The sequence below is a fragment of the Suricata suricatta genome, chromosome 5 (genome assembly GCF_006229205.1).
Source record: "Suricata suricatta isolate VVHF042 chromosome 5, meerkat_22Aug2017_6uvM2_HiC, whole genome shotgun sequence".
NCBI lineage: Eukaryota > Metazoa > Chordata > Mammalia > Carnivora > Herpestidae > Suricata > Suricata suricatta.
Genome location: NC_043704.1, coordinates 27019826 through 27045368, shown reverse-complemented (window position 1 = coordinate 27045368; position 25543 = coordinate 27019826). Strand labels below are relative to the sequence as shown.

Sequence of the window (25543 nt, the reverse complement as noted above, 5' to 3'; positions counted from 1 at the left end):
TGGTTTAGAGGCTATACGATATGGAGTGCTTGGTGTTTTACTAAGCTAGGATAATTCATTTAATGGCTGTGCACTATTGTCAGCTTGGTTTGAAAATATCAAACAATCAGGGGCACCTGGGTGGCTCAGTGGATTAAGAGTCTGACTCTTGGTTTGGATCAGGTCATTCTTGGTTTTGGATCAAGTCATGATCTCATGGCTTGTGGGATTGAGCCCTGAGTGGGGCTCTGTGCTGACAGCATGGAGCCTGCTTCAAATTCTCTCTCTGCTCCTCCCCTGCTTGCACGTGTGCATTCATGCACTCTCTCTTTCTCAAATAAATATTTTAAAAAATATATTAAAGGATCAATAATTTGCATGATCCAGAAGTAATGAGATTATCTCGTTACAGTTTTGTAGACATAATTTCTAAGCTAACGATAGCTGCAAAGTCTTTTTTTTTTTTAGTGTTTATTCATTTTTGCGAGTGGGGGAGGGACAAAGAGAGAGGGAGACACAGAATCTGAGGCAGGCTCCAGGCTCTGAACAGTCAGTACAGAGTTGGATGTGGGGCTCGAACCATAGAACTGTGAGATCATGACCTGAGCTGAATTCCCACATTTAACAGACCAAGCCACCCAGGCATCCTTGGCCAGAAAGGCTTTTTAAGCTGTTATTAAGAAGTTTCAGATATTGGCATAATTTTAGCTGCTGTTTTTATGAAATAATGTAGTCATACACCAAAGTGTAAAGACGACTCCATTGAACTTTTGTCCTTTTTCCCAACACCTTTAATATAATTGTTTAAAGAATAATAGTCTCCTAAATAAGGTAAATTACTCTTTCTAAGTTACTTAAATCTTAGAGATGATCTACTTGGGAAAAATTTGTATTCAGTAACCTAATGAAATATAAAACATTAATTTTGGGGGCACCTGGCTGGCTCAGTCTGAGAAGTGTGAGATGCCCTGATCTCTGGTTCATATGTTCAAGCCCCTCATGAGGTGTAGTGATTACTTAAATAAAAACTAAAAAAACCTCCAGCCAATCAAAAAAAACATTGATTTTGCAAACTTTACATTTTTAAAAGTACATGCTAAAAGCTGTATTCAGATGTAATGGTTTGTGAGTTATTGTATGCATAAATATTTTTATTAATATACATCAATACATTACCATATGAATTAAACATATTTAATTCAACAAACACGAGAGATTCTACTATGGGCTGGCTTCCACGAGTGACAAAGATGAATAAATAATGTGTCTTTTTGGCTTTCTAGAAATATTCAGAGTTAAGAAGTGACTGATAAGTATGAAAATGCCTACCACAGAAGGAGGCCAAGGGGAAAGATTGCAAAATAAAGTACTACAAGGAAAGGGTTAAGATAAAAATCTTTCTGTGTAATTTCAAAAGATTTCCTCTAGTAAGTGGTTGAGATAAGCCATGAAGGGTGAGTTTAATTTCTACTAGAGGAGACACTTATAATAAATGTGTGCTGCTTTGAAGGGATTAATATAGAAAAATTCTCATATAACAGTCTGAAATAGATATGAACAACTTTAATATTTATTCTTTTCTAATTTCATGAAGGATAATGTGTTGAGAAAAAATTTAAGTTCCCAGTACTTTATATCCCATATCAATTATATCCAGTAGAATTTTTGTTTCCTCAATAGGAAATCCCTCTCAGTTACTCTGGAGTCTCCTCTGGAGACCAGCCGTGACCCCACTGGAGACCAGTTAAATCAGAATCACTGGAGTGGGTTCAGATACTGGTATTTTGTAAAAGTTCTCTAGATGATTTTACTTTATTTTTAGAAAGATTTTATTTTAAAGTAATCTCTATATGCAAAGTGAAACTGAACTTACAACCCTGACATTAAGAGTCCTATGCTCCACCGGCAGGGCCAGCTAGGCGCCCCTCTAGATAATTTTAATATGCAGTCAGTATAGCCCAACCAGGCTAAAATAAATAAGAATTTTCCAATATTATTTTTTATCAGCTGCCACATTTCATTTTTTAAAATATTCATTTTTTGAGAGAGATTGAGAGAGAGCGTGAGCGCATGTGGGTGGGGGGAGGGCCAGACTGAGGGAGACAGAGGATCTGAAGCACTCTGTGCTATTTATTAGCTGTCATTTGGCTGAGTATTTACTGTGTGCCAGGCACAGTGCCAAATATTCTTTTGTGACTATTTACTATGTGCCAGGCACAGTGCCAAATATTCTTTCCTTATCTCATCTAATTTTCATAGCTAGGTGTACTTCCAAATCACTTGCCCAGTTAACTGTCCCTTTCCAGGATCCAAGAACTTACCCACTGCACCACACTGCTTCTCTCCTCTAAGTCACTCCTGATGGGAAACTGTTGGTAACACAAAAGTCTCTTAGCAGTTATATATAAACGTTCTCTGGAAAGGGCAACTTAGGACACAAATGACACAAGTATGCAGGATACCAGGAAGGGACACTGTAGGGCAGACCAGGCGATTCAAAAATCTCTTTCTCCGGTCTCCCCAAGACCGGTCTCCAGCCTTTAACCGCCCCTACTTAGTTCCAGTTTTAAAGCTCATTGGTCCACGATGGTCAATTTAGGGTTAGAATAACCTTTACATACAAAGGGTCAAAGAACCAGCGCAGATATTTCCCAAATCCGAAACTGCAGTTTAGGGGTTCAGTCATTACTGGAGATAGGGAAAAGCCTTCTCCAGCTTTCCACATCAGCCCCCCGACTCGACGATACAGGAGCAAATCTGGGGTCGTAGAGTGGATTGCCTAGCTCGCTTTCCCCGCAGCCTTAGGAGGGAGACCGCCAGAGGTGGGACGTGTGGCTGGAGGCGACGCATTCCCCAGTAGCCAGCGGGGAGGGCGGGGTGGCCAAACGTATTTGCCGCCCTTCAGGCGCCCCGGGGAGGGCAGCCCGCGTGTAACATTCAGTGCCTCACCCTGAAGCAAGGGCGCGACCGCAATTGGGGAGAGAACCAGCTCGACCGCATGCACAAACCTTGATTTAACTAAAGGCACTGAAACAGGGAGGTGGGCTCACGGGGGGAATGGCTGCCGGCTCACCCCAAGGCGGAGGAGCGCAGCAGGCACGGGAATTCTATTCCAGAGGATCCCTAGGGCTGCCCGCGCTGGTTGCCATGGCAACCCCACGCTCCTGGCGGAGCCGGCGCGCGCCGCGGGGCTCTGCCACTACCGGAAGTGACGTGTTTCACCTGCCGTGCAAGGGTGGGGTGGGACGGGGGTGCGGAGGTGCCGCCGCCGCCAGCCAGTCGGGAGCGCGCAAGGCACCGGGTGACTGAGACCCTGGGTGAGAGCCGCCTACCTTCAGTCACCGCCCACGGCCGGGCCGCCACCATGGCGCTTCTGCTGCGCTTGGTCCTCTTGTGGGGAGTCGCGGGTGAGTGGGGGGCAATTCAGTTCCTAGGATTCCTGTTCTCGGCTCCGCCCTGGGGCGCTCGCTGCCCGCGGCCACCCGGGAACAATGAGGCGTGGGGGAGGGGACGGGTGCGATTTGGGGGCTCTGCGGCAGTGGTGGCCGTGCGGGAGGTATTAAAATGGGGTGGTTTGCGGAGCCAGGCATGCGAGCCGGGAAGGTGGAACGTCTTGGAATAAAGCCATGCAGGGGCATGAGGTGTCGGGGGAGGGGGGAATTGGAGATGGTGGGGACCGAGCCCGGAGATGAGGGGCGGCGGTGCAGGGGTTCCTCGGGCGCGGGTGGTGGGCGCGGCGTGCCGGGTGCGCCTGGCGTCTTTCCCAGACCATTCTTTGCTGCGGGTGCAAGCTTTGCTTTATTCGCGTTTGCCCTTTCCCTTGTTAGCCGCCGTGTCGGGTCCGTCCAGGGTTACTCGATTTCAAAAGCCTTGGGCTGCGAGCTTGCAGGTGTTGAGCAGTCCAAAAGGGGAGGCTGAATTACAAACGCCATGATTAAATAGACACCGAGCTTTTCAGTGCATCAAATCGTCCAAGCCACCTCTAGGAAAGAGGCGCTGAAGGAACAGTAGCCCTGAGCATTCTTGGTCTCGTAAAGAGGAGAGCCCAAGCACGAGCTCTTAACTAGAAGGTAACTCGAAGTAGACTGTGGAAAATCAGAAGTAGGTTCCTGCAGAAAAGGCGGTCTCGGTGCCTGCAGTCCCGGAGCAAAGTGCAAAGGAGAAATTCGTGACCTTGGTTTGAGTTTATGATGAGTTAATTCATTTTGAAGATAAGAGGCGACGGGATGACTGGTACGGGGCACTTCTAAACGATCGCTAAGTATATTTTTAGACTGTACCTTTCTCGGAAGGGGAAAAAAAAGACATTTAAAAAATGCGTGGACCATTAGAAAGCACAATCGTTTGACGCTTTAATTGTCAAGTTAGTTAAAGGGGGAAATATCCATAGGTGGGACCCTGGGAAGCACATTTCTGTAGCCTCTGGAGGGATTTATTTTTTTTTCAGCCCGAAAGGATCGGGTGGCCCATTCTGTCGGGATGGCTCTCTGTTTCCTGTTGAAATGTTAATTCCATTGTTGGATGCCACATCTGTGAGCATTACTCAGGGGATCAACATTCTATTACCAAGTCTAATCTTCGTACTATTATAGCACCAGCTCCACCTTTTTGATACATATCATTTAGACTTGGGTGCAATTTCCAAAGTAAAGCTTCCGGAAAAGATGAAGGGTCGGTAATCAGTTTACTTGGTACATTCCCACCTTTGTTAAGGACTAAACTGAAGTTAAAGTGGAGAACACATGTCCTCTATGGGAAGAATATTTTAGGCTACATCTAGAGCAGAGAAGTGGAATGCAGAGGACTTAAAAAAATTTTTTTAAGGTTTATTTATTTTTGAGAAAGACAGAGACATTGTGAGCTGGGGAAGGGCAGAGAGAAGGAGAGACAGAATCTGAAGCAGACTCGAGGCTCTGAGCTGTTAGCACAGAGCCCGATGTAGGGTGGAACTCATGAACCACAGATCATGACCTGAGCCAAAGTCAACCCTTAACCGAAGGAACCATCCAGGCACCCCTGTAGAGGATTTTTTTTTTACCCCCTGGGGATGTCCAGATAATTGTCTGGATTTCATTTTTCCTGGACACCTCACTTTGTTAGGCACATGAACTTTTCATTTAAGGGCTAGTGTCCTTAGCTTAACAAGACAACTATTTTTAGTTCCAATTTCCCAGCTAAGGGAACAACTCAAAAGCTATGTAATTGATGTATGGCTTTGAGTATTTCTTGAGACACTCTTGCCATTTTGGAAGTTCGTTGCTATGAATTCAGTTTGAGTGGTAACATGATTGGCTTCCACATTTGGCAAAACAGAGTGGAGGAGGCTTACACATTAAAAATTGCAGTGCTATTTTTCCTCTAGATCTGTCTCCATATGGGTTGTCAAGAGTTTTGTTGTATATTCTGGTTTCTAGTGGAAGTCCTTTTGATGCATTTTATTACCTACCCAGCAGCAAGTCCTACTACCAGTAATAATAGTGGCAGAAGTAGTAGAGCTGTAGCAATAGTAGTAAAATGAAAGCCTTGATCAAGCAGTTATTAAATGCAAGACACTGTTAAGGGCTTTACATATACTCCATCTCCCTAGAAACCCTGGAGGGTATGTATTACAGTGATCCCTATTGTACATTTGAGGAAACAGAGGCACAGAATGGTTATATAACTTAATTTGCCAACGTCACAAATTACCTCTTTAATCTTGCTCTTACCACCATGTTATTTTGCCTTTGTAGTAGCCACTTTCCTCTTTGATTACCTCTGATCAACATCCTCAATTTTTATCTCTGGGTTATCTGTCATGTAATAAGAACCCGCTGTTGCTTCGACTGTGTGCCAAATACTGAAGTCTTCTATTATTATTAGCTCTTTACTTTTCAACTAAGTTCAAGTTGAGTACTTTCAGGCCCCATTATGAAAACATGAGGAATCAGGGCTTAGTGGTTGTAAAACTGATGTGGCCCATGTAGCATCAGCATCACCTGGGCATCTTGTTAAAGTTTGGGGTGCTGCTGTTTCTCACACTGTCCACATGGGTGAAATCAAAAGTTACTTGTCTACCACTTGTTAGCCATTTGATGGCTGTAGGCCCCTGTCCTTTCTGTGTGCCTCAGTTGCTTTGTGTCAAGAATAGGGACCCTACCATCACAGAGTTGTTGAGGAGCAAAGTGAAATGTTCATCATTTTGCTTTCCTGGAGTCGTCTTTTGCGTAAAAAATATGAAGAGTAAATGGGAAGTTTATTTCCTCTCTGTATGTCTTTTACCATTCACAGTTTGGCCATTATGCCAACCACCTTAAACAATGTCACCCCTCCTCAGAGGCAAGCCACTTTACGTTGGCTCCTTACCCTGTCTGCTGTGGGGTGTTCATCAGTTACGAAGTTTATCTCATTGCACTAGGTTAGACGGCAGGGGCATTACCTGTGTTCTTGTTGCAGTCCCAGGGTTAGCTTGTGGTGTGTGACAAATAGCAAATGTTCAGCACTGCTGCGTGGCTGAAAGTCTGCACCCTTTTTACCACTCGGCCTGTGTATATGATGTAGCTCTCATCGGTTCCATCTCTTTCTCTCCCTTCTCAAAGATGGTCCTTCCAGTGATCATTCCAGTAGCCTTGTCTCATTCAGCTGTAAGTCTAAAGAAGTTAAGCTTCTGCTTCATCTTTGATCTCATTGTTGTTCCACCTTAGTTGCCAAAGGTAACGATCCTGTGTTCCAAATCCATTTATCTTTCTGGAGCTTCTTGATACCTTTTTGGTTCTTTCCCACCCGGTTAACTTGCTCTTCCCTGACTTCTCGGAAGGCCCCTTAGATATCAGCCTTACCCATGATTTGGCCCATAATACTTTTTTCGTTCAGTCTTAAACCTGAGTGACATCATTTATCCGTTACTGTAACCTCCAAACGGTTGCTAACGACTTAAAAATGGTGCCACCTCAGCCCACTTCTCCTTTGAATTCTGGGCCTTTGTTTCCAACTGCTTAACATTCACATTCCACCTGAATGCACTTGAGTACCTTACACGGTGCAAGTCTGGAGCCGAACTCATCCAATAATTAATTGATCACGTGATCTGATCATTCAACTATTCATTCCCTACTATGTACTGTGCCCATACTAGGTGCCCTTACAGTGGTAGCTGCAAAGGTTTGATAGGACAGTCCCAGCAGATGGTACAGCTTTTGCAAAGTCATGGAGCTCTGAAAGGATATAATGTATTGCGGGAGGTGAGAAATTCGGTGCATCTACCCAGCACTTCTCAAAGTTTTGATGTGCACCTGAGTCTTTCTTATAAGAAAGTGTAGGGTGAAGCCTGAGATTTTGCCTTTTAACAAGTTCCTCATGATGTCCCTACTGACCGCACTCTGGGCGGGTGAAGACCTAAGGCTGTGCCAAGAGCTTAGTAAGAGATGGGAATGATGGACAGCTGTTAAGTTCTACCGGCCTCCATGGCGGCACCAAGAAGCTTAGGGAGGCTTAGAGAAGTGCGATTACAACTGAGGTGATTCTCTTGAATGGTGAGCCCTGCAGCACTTCTGGAGGTAGACAGAGCCAGTAGATCGGATCCAGGAAGCAGTCTGGGATGATCTACGCATAAGCAGTCCCTGTTAAAAAAACAAAAACAAAAAACCAAGAGTTGTGTTGGGCTTCTTCTCTGGTGTGAAAAGTTTTAAGGGAAATTCAGTGAAACTAATACCTGGTTGGTTGCAAGAAAAAGTTGGAGAGAAGCAGTAAGATTTCTGGCTTTGGGTGAATGGTGAAGTCACTAACCTACGGAGGATAAAGAAAAAAGGAGCAGGCTTTAGGGGAAGTGACCAATGAGCTTAAGCTTGGACAGGTGGTATTTGAGGTGCCTGAAGGGAATGGAGGTAAAAAATACCTAGTAAGAAGATTTAAACAAAGGACTGGATCTCAGGAAAGACAAAGATTGGTGATACAGAATTGAGAATCACCGCTGATAGGTGGCATCTGTGCAAGGTTAACCAGTAAAAGCTGGGAGGACTGGGAGAGACGGTGAAATGTGACACTGGAGAACATCCACATCTAATACGTAAAGCGAGGGAGAATAATGAGTGATGAAGGGGGGCATGTAGGAGAAGTATGGGATGAGGGTATCCCAGAAACTGATGCAGAAATGAGGCCAGTGGGTCTTACCATTAGGAGTTGATTGGCAGCATTCAGGAAGTTCTTGATTCCATAGGGAAGACAGTTTTCTGTAGGGGTAGAGTACAGCTGGATTGTCATAGATTAAGGAGCGGGCATCAGGTAAGTGAAGAAAAACATGCTTAGCATTTGCAGTTTGCTTGACTGGGAAGCAGTGCACATATACATGACCTTCATTCCAAGGGACAGTAGCAGACCCAGGGAATGGATGATGTAGAAGCTAGCAGCTAGGACTCCTTTAATTTCCAGCCACTCAGAACCTTGTTCCTTATTTTCCTTTGTGCACCCAGTTTCCTCCTTGTACCTTAAATATTGGGCTTCCTCTATGTATGGCTTCAGTTAGCGGTTGTGTCCTGACAGCTTCCAGTCCATATCTAGTCTGTCTCCCAAGCTTTCCCCCCTCATTTGAAACCACCCACTTCACATCTCTGCAGGTACTTTCCAGTTGAACCTGTACACATAACCACTGTTCCCTCCCATTAAGTGTTTTTTTCAGCCCTTAAAGTGTCCAGGCAGAAACCTGGGTACTTTACGTGACTCTTCCTGGTCTCTCGTCTGTTTACATCCAGTCAATTTTTTTCTAAGCCACTGTATCCCTCCAGCCATGACTCATAGTCCAGGTTATCACCTCTTAAGATGGTTGAAATAGTTTCGTTGGCATTCAGTTAATTTCTCCCTCCCCCCACCCCCATCCAAGCACATTGCATTACTGGAGCATGTTCTAACGTTTGTCGGGTGGGCCTTTATTGTAATTGTTTTTCCTCACCAGACTGTACATTTCATGATGTCAAAGATTGTTAATTCCTTATTTTGTTCTCAGTGTATGCACAGTCCATGTTCATTAAATGGGAAAATGTTCTAGATAAAAATTGATGTTTGTTGGCCTGTGGGAAAAAACCTGGAGGGAAAGAGCATTTGAAGATCAAGAGTAGGCACCTCATAGAAGAGGTGAGCAGGGCTGGGCTCAGTATCTTCCACAGGTAAGCTCTGCGTGTCAGCTTTGCCCTGGGCTCAGTAATGGAGTGAGTTAGTGTTAACACAGCCTAATTTTAATCTCCTGTTGCAGACTATTCTCCCTAATATTCTAATACTCTAGAATAATTGTTACATTGGTGTTGGAATTAGACTGGTATCTGTTAGGAGGGTGGTGTGAAATATAAGTAAAAAGTAGCAACCTTTTCTAGTGCTGGTGCCCTACTTATTTTCTACTCAAGGTTTTGTGGGGAGGGGTGCTGAAATGACAAACAGTGGGATGTGAGGGGATTGGAAAACACCACCCTGGCCTGGTGAAGTGAGCTGTTGAGGAAGCTGGTTCGGAGTTCACGGTTTGGTTTGGTGATCTCTTTGGGGGTCTGTATTGGTATTGCTTTGTAAGTTGTGCACTCCGTTGAATCCATTACAGTCTCTATAAAAAGGCAAAGAAAGCTGAAAATGTTTCTACATTCAGTGGCAAAATGGTGGCTTAAAGAGACAATTTCTTTTTTGTGCTTTTCCCCGGGCCTTTTCTGTCACCTTTCTGCTCTCACTTCATTGACTCACTCTTCCTGGTTTCTAATAAAGAGTTAGCCAATTAGAGTTCAAGCATTAAAGGCCTTAACTTGACCCAGCAGTATTTGCAATTTATTTTAATTAGCAGTGTGCTGTAGAAGAAGACTGTGGTCTGCCCTGTTGACTAAGGGAAGATAGAATAAGGGAGGGAGATAATAAGTCTATTTTGGGTAAGTGTGAGATCAAGGCATGGTCTAGTTTGTCCTTTGATAGCTGGTGAGAAAAAGGATTAACAGTCAAATTAACCATTGTTAACTGGTTAACTGAGACAATGCAAATTTCCTCTGAAACTATGAAATCACTTTCTTCCTTCAAAGATACTTTACAAGTTGGAATGGGAATGACTTTAATTTACTTCTAGGAAATAAAAATGTGTTTAGATTTCAAGAAGAAATTGGTAACTAATTGTGATTTCACCATTTTAGAGTGAAAATGTATGTTTTATGTGAGTTTTAGAGGTTTCTCCAAAGGAAGGGTAGTTTGGCTGCACGGATCACATGCTCTCAAGGAATCTCAAGAAACATTCAGATACAGTGAACCAAATGTGTTCAGCCACATCTCTGTTACATTGTTAGTGTGACTGTAGTTGACCCTCTCAGTCTCACTTGGATTCCCCAGGGAAGAGAGCTTTGAACTCTTGAATACCAGAGGAGTCCCATTGGGTTTTCCCTAGTGGCCCAGACAAAAACCCTTGAGAGTTTGTGCCTGGGTAGTTGTACAGTAAGAATTGAGAAGAATCTTTAACCTACTTGGTTGTACAAATGTGAAATCTGATACCTTTAAAATCTCCTGTAACTCTGGGCTAGAGAAGTGATTGTACTCCCCCCCCCTAAAATATACACATATATTTTATTTTAAAAAACACATTATAGAAGTCTTAAATTTATGTTTTACAATAAAAGATACCAATATATGCATTGTTTGTATAACTTCACCATGCCCCGGAATTTGAATCAGTGCTATGTTGCAGTTACTATAGATCATCATCACACTGAACCCAAATGCATAGTTGTTATGATGTACCATATGTATTTTTGAGTTTAGTTATTTTGAGAGAGATTGAGAGTATGATCTTGAGCTTGGGGTGGGAACGGGAATGGGGATGGGGGATTGGCAGAAAGAAGTAGCGAAATCTCAAGCAGGTTCCCAGCGTTGTCAGCGAGGAGCCCCATGTTGGGCACAAACTCGTAAACCATGAGATATGACTTGAGCCGAAATCAAGAGTCAGACGCTCAACCGACTAGCCCACCCAGGTGCCCCACCTTGTACCTTATTTTTTAAAACAATTTCACACCCATCTCATTTGAGTTTGCTCCTCTGACAACCTTGGGGTAGGAAGAACAGTTTGTCTTACTCTTAATTTATAGGAATTAAGTCCAATAAATTATAACATTGGTCTAAACAGTGCTGTCCAGTAGAAATATAATGCATGCCACATATGTAATTTGAAGTTTTCTGGTAGCCACATTTAAAAAAGAAAAAGAGAAAAGAGAAAACTAATTTGAATATATATTTCATTCCTTTTTCTTCTCTCTTGCCTTAGGTATATCTCTTGATGTTACAGGGGTGGTGAGGTTTAGATAGAATTGGAGCTCTTGGGCTCCTCAACCCCACCGGGTTGTACCTTGTAGAAATATTTGAGTCCAGAGTTGTGAGATATTACAGTCCTTCAAAAATATGTATTTTGTTTAGCTTAGTATCTACAAAATATTTCCATATGTGATCAAATTAAACATTAATAAGATTAAAACTATTTTGCTCACTAAGTCTCTGAAATCTGGTAGGTATTTGACTTATACAAGTCCCAGTTCGCACCAGCTATGTCTGACGTGCTCCGGAGCCCTGGGGCGCCTGGGGGGCTCAGTCGGTTAAGCGAAGTGCTCAGTGGCCATATGTGGCTAGCAGCCATCCTGGTGGTCAGCACAAGTCTAGAATTGAAGCTTTAGTGCCCGTCACTTTCTAACATGACTAGTCTCCCAACATCCTGTTAACTAAACAAGCATGGGTGTGGTGTTCTCATGAAATAATTGTTAAGTTATTATTTGTATCCATAGTATTCCTATTGGTAACAAGCTAAATAAAATCTCTTCTTATTTAGTTTCTTGAAATGATCAGAACATTTGTTACCCATGCACAAAACTATATTAGCTGCCCTTACTTGATAGCTATATGCATTTACATGTTAGACATAAGGCAGAAAAAACAAATACATGCACAAAAATAATATTTTTAACTTGCCTGTGAGGGAAATAAATGCGGACAGAATGGCCCCTGGTGATGGTTGCTAGGGAAATTTGAGTTCCCTTTGGGATGCTAGAAAGGAGTTAATGCCAAGATTGAGGCAATCAAGTAAGTCATGCTTACAACAAAGATGATTTTCTTATTGTAATTAACCCTTTCTTTTTTATTACCTTCAGGATTTTCCATAAGGAGATAATATTATTTACTTGTTTTGCTGTTACATCTTTTTCTTTGCTTTCTTATTTCCTGTGATCTCATCGTTTTAAGACATTTCATATGAGGGGGGCGGTGTGTGTGTGAATGTGTGTGTTTGTGTTTTGCCAAGTACTCACTTTTCCTGTTTCATGTTAATTAAAGGAAGAGAGGAGAGCTTGAGGTTTTTATGAGCAAGGAGGCAAAGGCAGATTTTTAAAAACAGAGCATATTATTCTGATGAAAGCATTCCCCATGGCAATGGATCTACTTTACCCACAATGCAAAGTACGTTTGCATTTGTTTTGAAATTAGAAAATGTGGAGAAGGTAATATACTACATAATTCGAAAAAAGACTGAGGCTTAATTCTGATTGCAGTTGTGATTTGAATTTCCTGAGATGAGTATTTATGTGTATTGGCGGTGGGGGGAGAGAGGGTGGGTCACAATCCAAGATAAAAAATCTATCTGCATGTTTATTTTCTTAATTTCCCCTGGCTTTCCTTTATAATTTAAATTTTTCCTGGTCCTGGTTTATAACATAATGAATATTTCTTATTCAGAACTTCAATTCCTGTGGAAGACATTTGGGGGCAAATAGATACTAAAATGTGTACATATGGTGAGATTTTGTGCTAGAAGCTTCAGAAGATGTGAGGAAGACACCGTTCTGATGCTGCCAGCAAGCTTTGGTTCAGAGAAGCGAGTCAGGCACTTCTTCCCCAGCTCTGATTCTCAGCAGAGCAGGATGAGGATCAGAGTAGAAATGTTACGTGATATAAAAATGTGTGGGGGCTCCTGGGTGGCTCAGTTGGTTGAGCATGCTACTTCAGCTCAGGTCATGATCTCACTGCTCATGGGTTCGACCCTCACATCAGGCTCTGTGCTGCATCTAGTTCTGGGCTGACAGCTCAGAGCCTGGAGCCTGCTTCAGATACTGTGTCTCCCCCTCTCTCTGCCCTTCTCATACTCATGCTCTGTCTCTCTCTGTTTCTCACTAATAAATAAATGTTAACAAAAAAAATGTTTTAAAAATGTGTGGTTTTCTGATTATTCTCTTGAGGCCCCACTGGCTTCTCCACATTACTTTCCCCTTCCTTGACCTTGTGTCCCAGACCTTCACCCTTGAGACCCCTGCTCTCTGCCTATACCAAACTTCTGGTTGCTTCTTTGCAGTGACCGTGCCTTACCTCATTCTCCTGTCCTGCCCTTCCCCCATCATAGCATTATGTTGGTATTTTAGGATTTACGTTTTACAGTTCCCTCTTCTAACATTCTTACATCGCAGTTCCTTGACCTCTCAAATAGTGATTTTTCTCTCTAGTTTACTAGGCAACCCTCTTTATACTTTTTCCTCTGAAATCTTGTACTCTGTGGTCATTGGCACCTAGTTTTCCTAAACTTCTGTCACACCTTCTTGCTGTCAGTGAGATCATCAGGTCCTTAACCGCCCTCTACCCCACTTCTGATTATTCTTAACACCAGAATTTCTTAAATAATCCAGGGTCCACTGGTCAGATATCAGTTCCCATCTCTGCTAGGGATCGATCTTCCAGGTGGTTTCTTTGGTCCTGCTCATGGACTGTGATACTCAGCTTTGCACATTGGGAAGACTGTTGTCCACTCTGGCTAGACTTCTTTTTTTTGTAAAGTCCATTTATACAGCATCAGGACATTATATTTTTAACAAAAAATAAAAATAACTTTTGTCTCTAACTGTTTCAACTCTTTTAAATTTTCTTTAAAATAAACCCTTTAGGGGTGTCTGACTGGCTCAGTCAGTGGAGCATATAGCTCTAAGCTTGGGGTCATGAGTTTGAGCCCCATGTTAGGGGTAGAGTTTACCTAAAAATTTTAAAAAATGAAAATTAAATCTTTTGTCTCAAGTATGGCATTTATGTATAGAAAAGCACAAAGTTTAGAGCATTATCACAAAGCAGAAACATGTGTGTAATTCTTATCCTGATCAGGAAATAGAATATAACCCACATTTCCCATTTCAGAACAATTCTTCCCTGACCACACATCACACTCTACCTCTTTCCTTCTACCCTTGAGAGCCAGGTTCCTCAAAGCAGTAGTCATTTCTGTGTACTGACATATCTCCAGTCCCCAGCCTTTTCCAGTCACTTCTTCACTGCTTCTGATTTCTAACAGTGTAGATTAGTGTTAACACTTTATATATATGGAATTATACAGTATGTGGTGGGGGTTTTTTTTTGGTGTAACTTTCATGTAGCATGTTTGTAAGATCATTCATTTTGTGTAGCTGTAGTTTATTTGTTTGCATTGCTACATGGTATTCTGTTGTGTGACCATATCACAATTGACTAGCCCATTTTTACTGTTGCTGGACATTTTTCCCAATTTTTTGCTATTGTGAAAAATGCAGCTGTGACATTCTCATTCATGTGTTTCAGTGCACATGTGCACACATTTCTCTACCTGTGAATGGTGTTTCTGGGGTCCTATAGGTTATACCTGTGTTTAGACTTAGTTGAAACTGCCACACAGTTTTCCAGAATTAATTGTGCTGGATGACACTCCCACCAATAGAGTACATGAGCTTCCATTGTTTCACATCCCCATCAAAGCCTTTTTTCATTTTGGCTCTTCTGGCGGGTGTATAGTACCACATCATTTTTTTTTTTAATGTTTTACTTATTTTTGATACAGAGAGAGACAGAGCATGAGAGGGGGAGGGGCAGAGAGAGAAGGAGACACAGAATCCGAAGCAGGCTCCAGGCTCTGAGCTAACTGTCAGCACAGAGCCCGATGCGGGGCTCGAACCCACGAATGTGAGATCTGACCTAGGCCGAAGCCGGAGGCTTAACCAACTGAGCCACCCAGGCGCCCCCCACATCATTTTTTAAAAAAACATTTTAATTATGGGAAAATTCAAATATGTAAAACTAGCAAAAAGGGTATGGTAAGGTCAGAATATATATCTTGCTCAGCTTCATCGGCTATGAACGTGTATCATTTGGACTCGTGATACGATTCTGCAATACCTCACTTCTTCGCCTATTCGTTTCACAGATATTTCAGACTTGAATCTGCCTCCCAAAACCCTCTACCCACATTTTTTCCCCCTTAGCTTCTTTTATTCTAAGTAAATGCCTTTTGCCTCCCTTGGCCCAGAGGAAATAGAGGCTAGCAGGTACACATTCCCTTAATTTCTTACAGAGTAAGCTTGTCGATAATTGTACCATCCTCTTAACTCCTTCCCTCCATTCTTATTTAAAGGTTGTCTTATTTCTTATTTTCTAGGCATCATGCTTTCCTGGGGTCTTGATTCTTCAGTTTCTAAGAGTTCTGCTCTGTGTATTTTTAAACCTCTTTCCTTCTATTTACTCTTTCCTTTTGACTTACATGAACATGCTCTACTTTTCTTACTTCACAACAACCCTTCATTGACCACACATCACACCCTGCCACTTTCCTCCTACCCTTGAGAGCCAGGTTCCTCAAAACAGTAGCCTTGCTGGTTCTGTCTCTGGTCACACATCTCATCCTTTGTAATTAGCTGTATCCCACTGCGGCTTCTCAAGTCCATCACTAAATCAGATTTGGCCTAGGTCACCAGTGATGTTCTTTTTGTCAAAACCTAGTGGATACATTTCAGTGTCATTTATTTACACAGCAGATTTTAAGTTCTTCTTGTATGGGAGGCACCGCTAAGTGTGAGGGATAAAAGATTAAAAAATACCTTCCCAATACTACAGGAGTTTATGTCCTAGAAGTGACAGGCTTATGACAATGAATTGTCATATTAGATAGTATTTGTTAGATAGTATTTATTATTGATAGTATGATACCAAGTTGTGCTAGAACTGGTCTAAAAGCTGTACGTACATTCTTTAATTCCTACAATGAAGTAGGCATTATTACTATTGTTTCCCATTTTATTTTATTTAAAATTTTTTTAAAATGTTTATTTATTTTTGAGAGAGAAAGAGAGCATGAGGGGGGGTAGGGCAGAGAGAGGGAGACAGAAAGTCTGAAGCAGTCTCCAGGTTCTGAACTGTTAGAACTCACAAACCGTGATTAGAACCGTGGTTAGAACTCATGAACTGTGAGATTATGACCTGAGCCGAATTTGGACGCTTAACTGAGTGACCCAGGCACCCGTATTGATTCCCATTTTAAAGGAGAAACACATGGACTTAAAAAGGCTAGAAACTTGCCTATGGCCAAGTATTCAGTAAGCTCGGTATGAATTTGAACCCAAATCTGACTTTGGAGCCCATGCTTTTAATGGACAGACCTGCTTCCATAATTCAGTATGTTAATGTTTCAGAAATGTCTGCACATTTAAGGGAGCTCAGAGCACTGCTGCTTACTTACTGCCTTTGAGTTGCAGAAGGGGAGGAGATAGGTGTCAGGGGAAGACTTCTTGGTTGGTTGATGATTATCTAAAATTAGGACATAATTTAGATCTGAAATAGACATTTTGGTTCAATATCCTTAATTTATGTTTAAGCTCTAAAGAAGCAACAACATGTCAAAAATGACAATGGGTTTCTTGTTATTTTGTGACAACTGACAGCCGATTCCTTGTCTGGTATTTATTTCCTTGTTAAAAAAAAAAAAAGGTTCACCCAGGTGTGCCTGGCTGGCTCAGTGGGTAGAGCATGCAACTCTTGATCTTAGGGTTTTTGAGTTCAAGCCTCACATTGGATGTAGAAATTACTTTAATTTTTTTTTAAATAATTTTTTAAGTTTATTTTGAAAGAGAGAGGAGCATGCACATATGTGTGCATGAGAGCAGTGGAGGGGGCAGAGAGAGAGGGAAAGAGAATCCCACACAGGTTCTGCACTGTCAGTGCTGAGCTGGATGTGAGGCTCCATGAACCGTGAAATCATGACTTGAACTGAAATTAAGAGACGCACGCTTAACCAACTGAGCCACCTAGAAGTTTCATATAGCAGAGGAAAGTGAATTCTTAACCCTCCTCCACCGTGGTGATTAGAGTGGGATCTGAAACCTACTCATTGTTTTATACTGATTTTAAAAACAGGATCTCTGTGCAAGGGTGTTTACTGGTGGCCTTCTACTTAAAGGATAAATGTGGCTTGGGAACATCTTGTTCCTCTTAGTAGCCTAGTACCTCTCAGTGCCTATTTCTTCACTGTAAAATGGGGATAATAGTAGTGCGCCCTTCAAAGCTATGAGAATTTAAAGAGTTAATATATATCCACCTTTTAAAAAATATGTAAACACTTTTGAAAAGTGCCCGACACATAATAAGTGCTCAGTCACTGTTAGTTACTGTTTATTGTTAAGATAATGATTTCCCTATTTCCATCTCAGTTTATTTCCTGGGTACTTGCTTTTTATTTCTCCTTGGGGGTGGGGAGCTAGGAATTTATATTTAAAAAACTGCATAGAAAAGCATAGAAGTATATTCAATATCATTTTTTATTCTTATCTGACTGTCAGTATTATTTTCTTAGCTCTAAGTACATATTAACATACTGCACTAGGTAGCCCGTATGAGAATTGAAACCACTAGACGGCCAAGAGCATAATTTCTACCTTCCTCTAAGTGTTTTCTTCTCTTCCCCAGCAATATTGAAAGGCCCAGTTGGAGCAGGAACTGATATTAACATTTAAAATTTTTTTTCCTAGAAACACTTACTGTGTAGGTGACTTTTAAAAATTGCAAATTCTGAGGTGTCTGGGTTGTTCATGAAGTCAGTTAAGCATCTGACTCTTGATTTCAGCTCAGGTCATGATCTCACAGTTGAGTTTGTAAGTTTGAGCCCCGTGTTGAGCTCTGCACTGACAACCTCACAGAGCCTGCTAGAGATTTCTCTCTCCCTCCCTCTGCCCCTCCCCTGCTCATGCTGCACGCGCCCTCTCTCTTTCTCTCAAAATAAATACACTTAAAAAAAAATTGCTAGTCCCAAAGGAACTTCCTGGTGAGAAGGAAAGTTGCCACGGGTTGGAGATAGGATCAGGAAATTATTTAAGAGTACAACAGTTGCATTTTAAAAAACATTTTATTTTATTTATTTATTTGTTTTTTTCAGTAAACTGGTGCCCCCAATATTAGGCTCAAACTCATGACCCTGAGATCGAGTCACATGCCCCACTGACTGAGCCAGCCAGGTGCTCTAGGAGTTTCATTTTTGTACAGTTTGGAATATCCCAGTGACTTGGTGCTAACTCAGGCGTCTGTAGTATTTGTTATCAGACACACAGAACAGAATTATACTTGTCCTGATGAACATGTCCCTAAGTATACCAGTTCCTGATTTACCCATTTTATTTCTTAATGTTAAAATAGTAACCCTTGAGACAACTGGGCGGCTCAGTCAGTTAAGCATCTGGCTCTTGATTTTGGCTCAGGGCACGCTCTCACAGTTTGTGGGTTTGGACCGCACATCAGGCTCCATACTGTCAGCTTCTGTTTCTTGGGATTCGTTTTCTGTCCTTCACTCTCTCTCTGCATCCATCTTCCCCCCCTGCCGCCCCCCCCCCACCAGTGTGCACACACGCATGAATGCGCGTTCTCTCTCTCTCTCTTTCAAATAAATAAATAAATTTAAAAAGAAAATAAAATAGTAATAACCCTTATGACATTCTTTGACATTTCTCATAAAAGTCAATGTCAGGTAACTTCTAACAATTGATGTTAAGGTTATCCTAATGTACCCTTTCCCAAGAACTCAAAGAAATATGCAAGACTTTTGGAATGTAAATTGAAATTATTTTTTTTTCTAGTATTTGCCCCTTTTTGTTAATATCTTTGGAATGGCTTTAGATAATTTGAAAAGGCATGTATTAATATTTAGTATTTTTTCTTTTTGCTTCATATTGCTCTAAGGATGGTTGAAAAATAAGACAAGTAACTCTTTAGCCGCAGTTGTGATTTTAGAATAGTTACAAATAAAAGTTTTTCTCAATGTCTGATTTCTCTCATGTTAACATATAGTATATATAAAGTTGCATATGTGTTCTTTTCAGATTTACTAACATTTCTTGTATTGTTAGTATTAAAGTAATAAGCATCAGTCCTTGCTCCCATCAGCACATGGCCAGGCTTGTTCACCTTTTTCTGAGCTGGATCTTCTGTGTAGGGGTCGTTCTGTTCCTTTGCTTTCCTGGATCCATGGTCTCCCATGGCCCTCCTCCTTCCCATGCTTTTCCCATAGGGACTGATGGTCTTGTCTCCCATTAATCACATCCCCTCTTCCAAGCAGCTCCTTCACCTTCCTCTAATCTGAGCTTTGCTCTCTACTTGAGGTTTGACAATTTTGCCCAGTGTCAAATCTGGGGGGTTATTTATTATTATTTTTTTTTATAGTTTGTTTATTTTGAGAGAGAGAAAGAGGATGAGAGAACATGTGAGCGTGATCTCAGGACTGAGATCATGACCTGAGCTGAAATCAAGAGTCAGATACTTAACCAACTGAGCCACCCAGGTGCCCCAAGTCTGGGGGTTTATTAAACTAGTCTTGGGATGTACACACCAGACATGAAGCCCTGAGACACAGTCAGGTGAGTGAAAATATGTGCGTCAGGACGGAGCTGTGTGAACCACTGTAACAGTAGAGGAACCATTGTGTAATGTAGAGGAGAGGTCAGTTCTCACTGTGAGGAACAGGAAAATTTTCAGAGAGGAGGGGACAGGTAAGAGGTACGTAGATAAATGGCCAGAGATGCTCCGAGTGGGAGAAGGTAGAGCAGGGAGAAAGTGGGCAGCATGTACAAGCACCAGTGCTCCACAAATACAGACTTTCTTCTCTTTTTCTCCTCATTGCTTCCACTGATTTCTTGGATTTCCTATGTATGATTGGCCCCAGACACTTTGACGGTTGTAGTTCCGTCTTTAATAGAGGAAGGTCTTAACTGATTTCCACCTTTTAGTCACATTGCAGCTTGTTAAGTTTCCTCCACTATTTCAAAATGGACTATCTTTCATCTCTGGTAGATCCATTCTGTTTTCCTTCTCTTGTATGAAGGTGCTTGTGTTTATGAGTTGTGTTGTCTTTTGTTTCTCTTTTCTCCTTTCTTCTTTCTTTCTTGCTTTGATCTTTAAAATCAAATATGGGGTGCCTGGGTGGCTCAGTCAGTTAAGCAACTGACTTGGTTTCTCAGGTTGTAATTTTGTGGTTTGTGAGTTTGAGCCCTGTGTTGGATTCTGCAGCTGACAGCATGGAGCCTGCTTGGGATTCTCTCCTGCCCACGCCGCGCACCCCCCTCCCCCCGCACTACCCCTGCTCATGCTATCTCTGTCTCAAAGTAAATAAATAAACTTAAAAAAAAACCCAAACAACTGTCAAATGTTCACTGGGGTACCGGCTGGAGGAACATGTAGTAGAGCAACTTCAGTAAGGAAGGAAACGTGCTGATGGAGGACTTACCAGTTGCCCAGATGTACATTAGAGGACATCCAATCCATCCAGTCCATGTTTCGGCACAAGGAATGCTTCCTAGAAGTCCCTACACTCAGACATGATCTTTAAGATCCCCGTCCATATGCCATCACTGGTCAGACTTCACATTTAGTATCTTGTTGATATAGGTAAAGACATGAAAAATAAGTTTGAAGCTGTTCTCTTTATTTCCCAAGTGATAGAAAAACAGAAAGCCTTCCTTCATTCAGCAAATTTGTTAAAATCTAGCTTGTGGTTTACTGACCGAATACAGTTAGATTTGTGTATTTTCTTTCATAGCTTTTGTGTTCTCCAGTTTTAAGACTTTATCCTCTCAAAACATTATTGAAAATCCTCATGTTTACTTCTTTTTCTTTTTTAAATTTGATATGTTTTTAAACGAACCATAAGGTTTCATGAGCACTTTCCATTTGCCTATGATTTTAAGATTGCAATAAGGAAAAGATAACTGAAGACCATTCAGGTTAATGTGTAGCCACTTTGATTTCTAATGTGTAGAAATCAAAGTGGAACAGAAGCAAAAATGAGATAAGAACAGAGAGGGAGACAAAGCATAAGAGACTTTTAAATACAGAGAAGAAACAGGGTTGCTAGAAGGGTGTTGGGTGCGGAGATGAGCTAAATGGGCAAGGGGCATTAAGGAGGGCACTTGTGGGTATGAGCACTGAGTGTTAATGTAAGTGATGAATCACTACATTCTGTTCTTGAAATCATTACACCATGTATTAACTAACTTGGATTTAAATTAAAAAAAAAAAGAGATCAAAGCAGTTCATCAGTTCAAAATGTTGCCTTCCAGCTAGAGGAATAGAGTCTTCCGTTATCTCCACTTTTACTCGATTCTTAGGGTAGCAAGAGTTCTAATGTTGGGTAGGAGATGACAACATCAAGGCTAAAAAAATACTTTGATGAGCTGGTGTCATTTTGATGCTACAGCAGAAGGCAGGCTGGGCAGAAGAGAAGCTCTGAAGATTCAAGTGATTTGAAATCTGGAGGTTAAAAAAAAGGGGGGGAAACTAGGAGATTTTTTTTAGTCGCTGCCAAAATGGGTTGTGATTCAGTTTGTTTACTTATATAATTCAGTGCTGAGCACGTACTAACTGGATTCAGCAAATACTTGTGGTTGATAATGTTACATGTATTTTATTACTCTGAATATAAGTTTAAATAAGATTATACGATTTGTTATTTGATTTAGTTTTCAGGCCATGTTTGAACCTGCAAGTAGTTTGCAAGTTAAATCATCACTCAATTTGCTGCATAAACAGAACTCGGCAGCACATATTAGGAAAGAATCCCTGGAGACACTGCATGGGACCAAGTGTCTGCCTTTTGTCTTGTATTAATTTGTGACTGTTGCACACTTCAACACTGGAAAAACTATGCCTCTGTGCAAAGAGGGCCCTTCAATGTTGCTAGGAAACCCAGTAACTGTTATGTACAGTCTTGAGATTTGAATTCATTATTAGTAGAACACATTGAAGAGCAGTTGAATGTTTTAAGCATTATTTTGAAAAAGAAATATGGAAAGCCATTTAAAAATCTGTTTAAAATTTTTTTAGCAGCATACACACTAAGAGAATATCAGTATAAAGCAGAAATGGGCAGTCACCTTAAAATTTCAGTTCTCAAACAATAACTGCCATTAAGAGTTTGGTATACATCTTTCCAGATCATTTTAATACATATGTAACTGTTTCCTAAGGTAGTCAGTCTTTTAACATGAAAGTAACTTTTATGTGTCAAACAAGAAAGAATGAAAGATACTATCATGAAAACTAACTTGCATTTTATTCTAATGACTGTGCAATAGAAATACAGAGAGGATATTTAGGACTTGAACATTATACGCGTATGTTTGATGTCATTTAACTTTTTAATGTTTTTTTTAAGTTTATTTTTGAGAGAGAGTGAGCACAAGTGAGTGTAAGAGGGAGAGAGTGGGAGAGAGTAACTTTTTTGATTTTTATAAAATAAAGACTCTAAAAGAACTAAAAAACCAGAAAGTTTAATGGTTAATAATAAAATTTCATTCTCTTATATATTGTTCCTTGCAAATTTTTGGCCTATGTCTTGATTCCTTTTGTAATGGAATTTTCATTCTGGAGTATACTTAGATTGTTCTTATCTTAATACATAAAGTATTAATACCCAGACAAATTAAGTGCAGGTAACAAAAAAAGGAGATCTTCAAGTAGCAGGAACAACTTCTAGGAGATTAATACTTTTTTCAACCTTTATAAAAATGATGATTTAAATTAGGACATGGGTTTTTAAAATTCGGTTAAAAATGCAGGGTATTATGGGAAGCAGGTAAGCTCATCAGCATCTAGAACATATGACAAAACCCTGGAAACTATCTAAGTCAACTTTGCAATAAAGCTTATAAAGGAAAAAAACCTTGAGATAGTATATTCTAAGTGTCAAATGGATAGTCCAGAGACCAGAAAGTAAAGAACTGTGAATATGCGTATAAAGGCAGAAAGAAAAATCAGTGTAGGTTAGAAGGTAGGAGAATGAATGTCTTCGTGAATGAAGTAAGAATGGAACTGAGTTTATTAGAAAAGGTAGAAAGTATGTATTCAGAGGACTGAATATTAATTCAGGAGAAGCACTTGAGGTTATACACATAAAAATCAAATAATTTTAAATAGAATTGTGGGCATGAAATGGAGATTGGATAGTGAATAAAATAGTCCATTTGGGCTGAATCAGTGAGTTGGATGGTATATCATCAGTCTTTGCTGTGTAACGAACCAACCCAAACTCTACAGGCTTAAAACAAAAACTGTGCTAGTTCATGGTCCTGGGGATTGTTATTTTCATCTGGGCTGAGATGGGACGTTCTAGGCTCACTCACGGGGCTGCAGACAACTGGTCGAGACGGGGGCTGGTTTTCGGAGGAGGCTGCGTGTTGAGCAGCTGCAGCTCTTGGTTGAATCCGCCAGTTCTCTCCTGTGTGGTTTGGTCACTGGTGGCAGGGGTGTGAGGGTGAGAATGGGAGCAATGGGACCTTTTGAGGCCTTGCCTTGGAACTCACACAGCAGTACCCATTGGTCAGAGTTAGGTCAGCCTCTGATTTAAGAGAACAGAGAGTCCATGCCCAGTTTTAATCTACATTTTGAGGAGCGCACTTAAATGTGATTAAAAGCTTAGGATGGTGTTTGAATATAAATGGCTTCAATGTAACCCTGCTTTTCTTTCATTCTCAATCTATTAGCTTTAACTTTATTAGCATTTTATTACAAGTGACAGATATGTATTAAGCTTCTTTGAAGGATAATGGAAAGGATTGTGGGATGGCTAATTTAATTCTTCATTTTGGCTTGGTTTGTTGGAACTTATTATTTGGAATACAACATCAAAATCATCATTATGGAGACTTAGGACTTGAATTTACTTACTCTTTTTTTTTTTTTTTTTTAAAGTAGGTTCCATGCCCAGCATGGAGCCCAGTGCTGGGCTTGAACTCATGACCCTGAGTTGATATCAAGAGTTGGATACTTAACTGACTGAACTACCCAGGCACCCCTATTCTTACTTTTTCTCTAAAATGTTAATATGCTGGTCACAGCAGGGGAAGAAAGGGGGACAGAGGCAGGCCCCATGTACCGTGATCTTAGTGCTTAGGACCTCCTCCAGGTCATCACTGAGCCCTGCAAGTCTGCGTTCAATTATGGAGAGGACCATATGTCAGGGCCGTTTGAAACTTTGGTTCTGTATCCATTGATACTTAAAGTTTATGTGCAAGAAAATGTTGGGTTGTCACAAGGAAAGCGGATATGACAAACTAGTGCTATGCACATTTTTATAGTGTAAATAGTTGAAAAAAATAAGTTTTATGTGATAGTTTATTTACATATTAAATTTACATTTCATATCAAATCATTGCCTTTTTCAGACTTTGATCTTATAAGACCTAGTGAACAAACCCTTTTTTTTTGTGAATTGATATGAACAAAACTGCTTTTCTCTTGAAAAACAAAATGTAAATTAATTAAACTCAGTATTTTTTATCTAATATATATCAAGAAACTTCTATTTTGCTTGTAGTTTACTTCCCTCCCCATCCCTTTTTTTGCACATGTAAGTGATACTAGTTTTGCAGCAAAGAGGAGACTTTGTTCACTTCTTACAAAGATACAGTGGGTTTGGAGGGTGCCTGGATGGCTCAGTTAGTTAAACATCTTGACTTCAGCTCAGGTCATGATCTCAGGGTTCTTGAGTTCGAGCCCCACATCAGGCTCCCACAGACCCTGCTTCAGATCGTCTGTCATCATCTGTCTCTGCCCCTCTTCCGCTCATACACCTCTCTCAAAAATAAAGATTCATCAGGTTTAAGCCATTTTTTAAAATTTTTTAAATGTTTTTATTTATTTTTGAGAGAGAGAGAGAGAAAGAGACAGCATGAGCAGGGGAGGGTCAGAGAGAGAGGGAGACACAGAATCTGTAGCAGGCTCCACGCTCTGAGCTAGCTGTCAGCACAGAGCCTGAGGTGGGGCTCGAACCCATGAACTACGAGATCATGACCTGAGCCGAAGTTGAACGCTTAACCAACTGAGTCATCCGGGTACCCCAAGCCATTTCTTTTTGACAAACTCACATGAGTCTTGGAATTTTTGTTTGTGACTCAGGACATCTTAGTTTGGTTTTTATATACTTTTCAAATACTGCCATTTAGCATTAATTTTCTGTGACCTAAGTGGAAGTTTTATGGAATGCAAATTACAGAATGAGTTATGGAATTTTAAGATGTCTTTTTAACAATAATAAGTATGACAGACATTTTTCAGAAGAGAAATAGGAAAAGAGAAACAGTAAGAAAAGTCTTCAAGATCATAATATTAAGATCAAATATTTGGTAATTTAAAAAGCACATACTGTTTTTTAAGTTTGTTTATTTTGAGAGACAGAGTGGAGGAAGGGCAGAGAGAGAGGGCGAGAGAATCCCAAGCAGGCTCCGTACCGTCAGTGCGGAACCTGGTGTGGGGCTCAAACTACAAACTGTGAGATCATGAT

General features: G+C 41.0%; 1 protein-coding gene across 2 annotated transcripts in view; it reads left to right on the top strand.

Annotated features, from left to right (window-relative positions):
• The first annotated feature begins 3272 nt into the window (after positions 1-3272).
• The window catches only part of CXADR (CXADR Ig-like cell adhesion molecule), a 54515-nt gene continuing 32244 nt past the window's right edge, over positions 3273-25543 (top strand). For both annotated transcript variants that reach the window (XM_029939119.1, XM_029939118.1), the window contains exon 1: positions 3273-3386. In XM_029939119.1, coding sequence (XP_029794979.1) covers positions 3344-3386 — 43 coding nt within the window. In that variant the 5' untranslated portion in view covers positions 3273-3343. The remainder of the gene's footprint in view (positions 3387-25543) is intronic.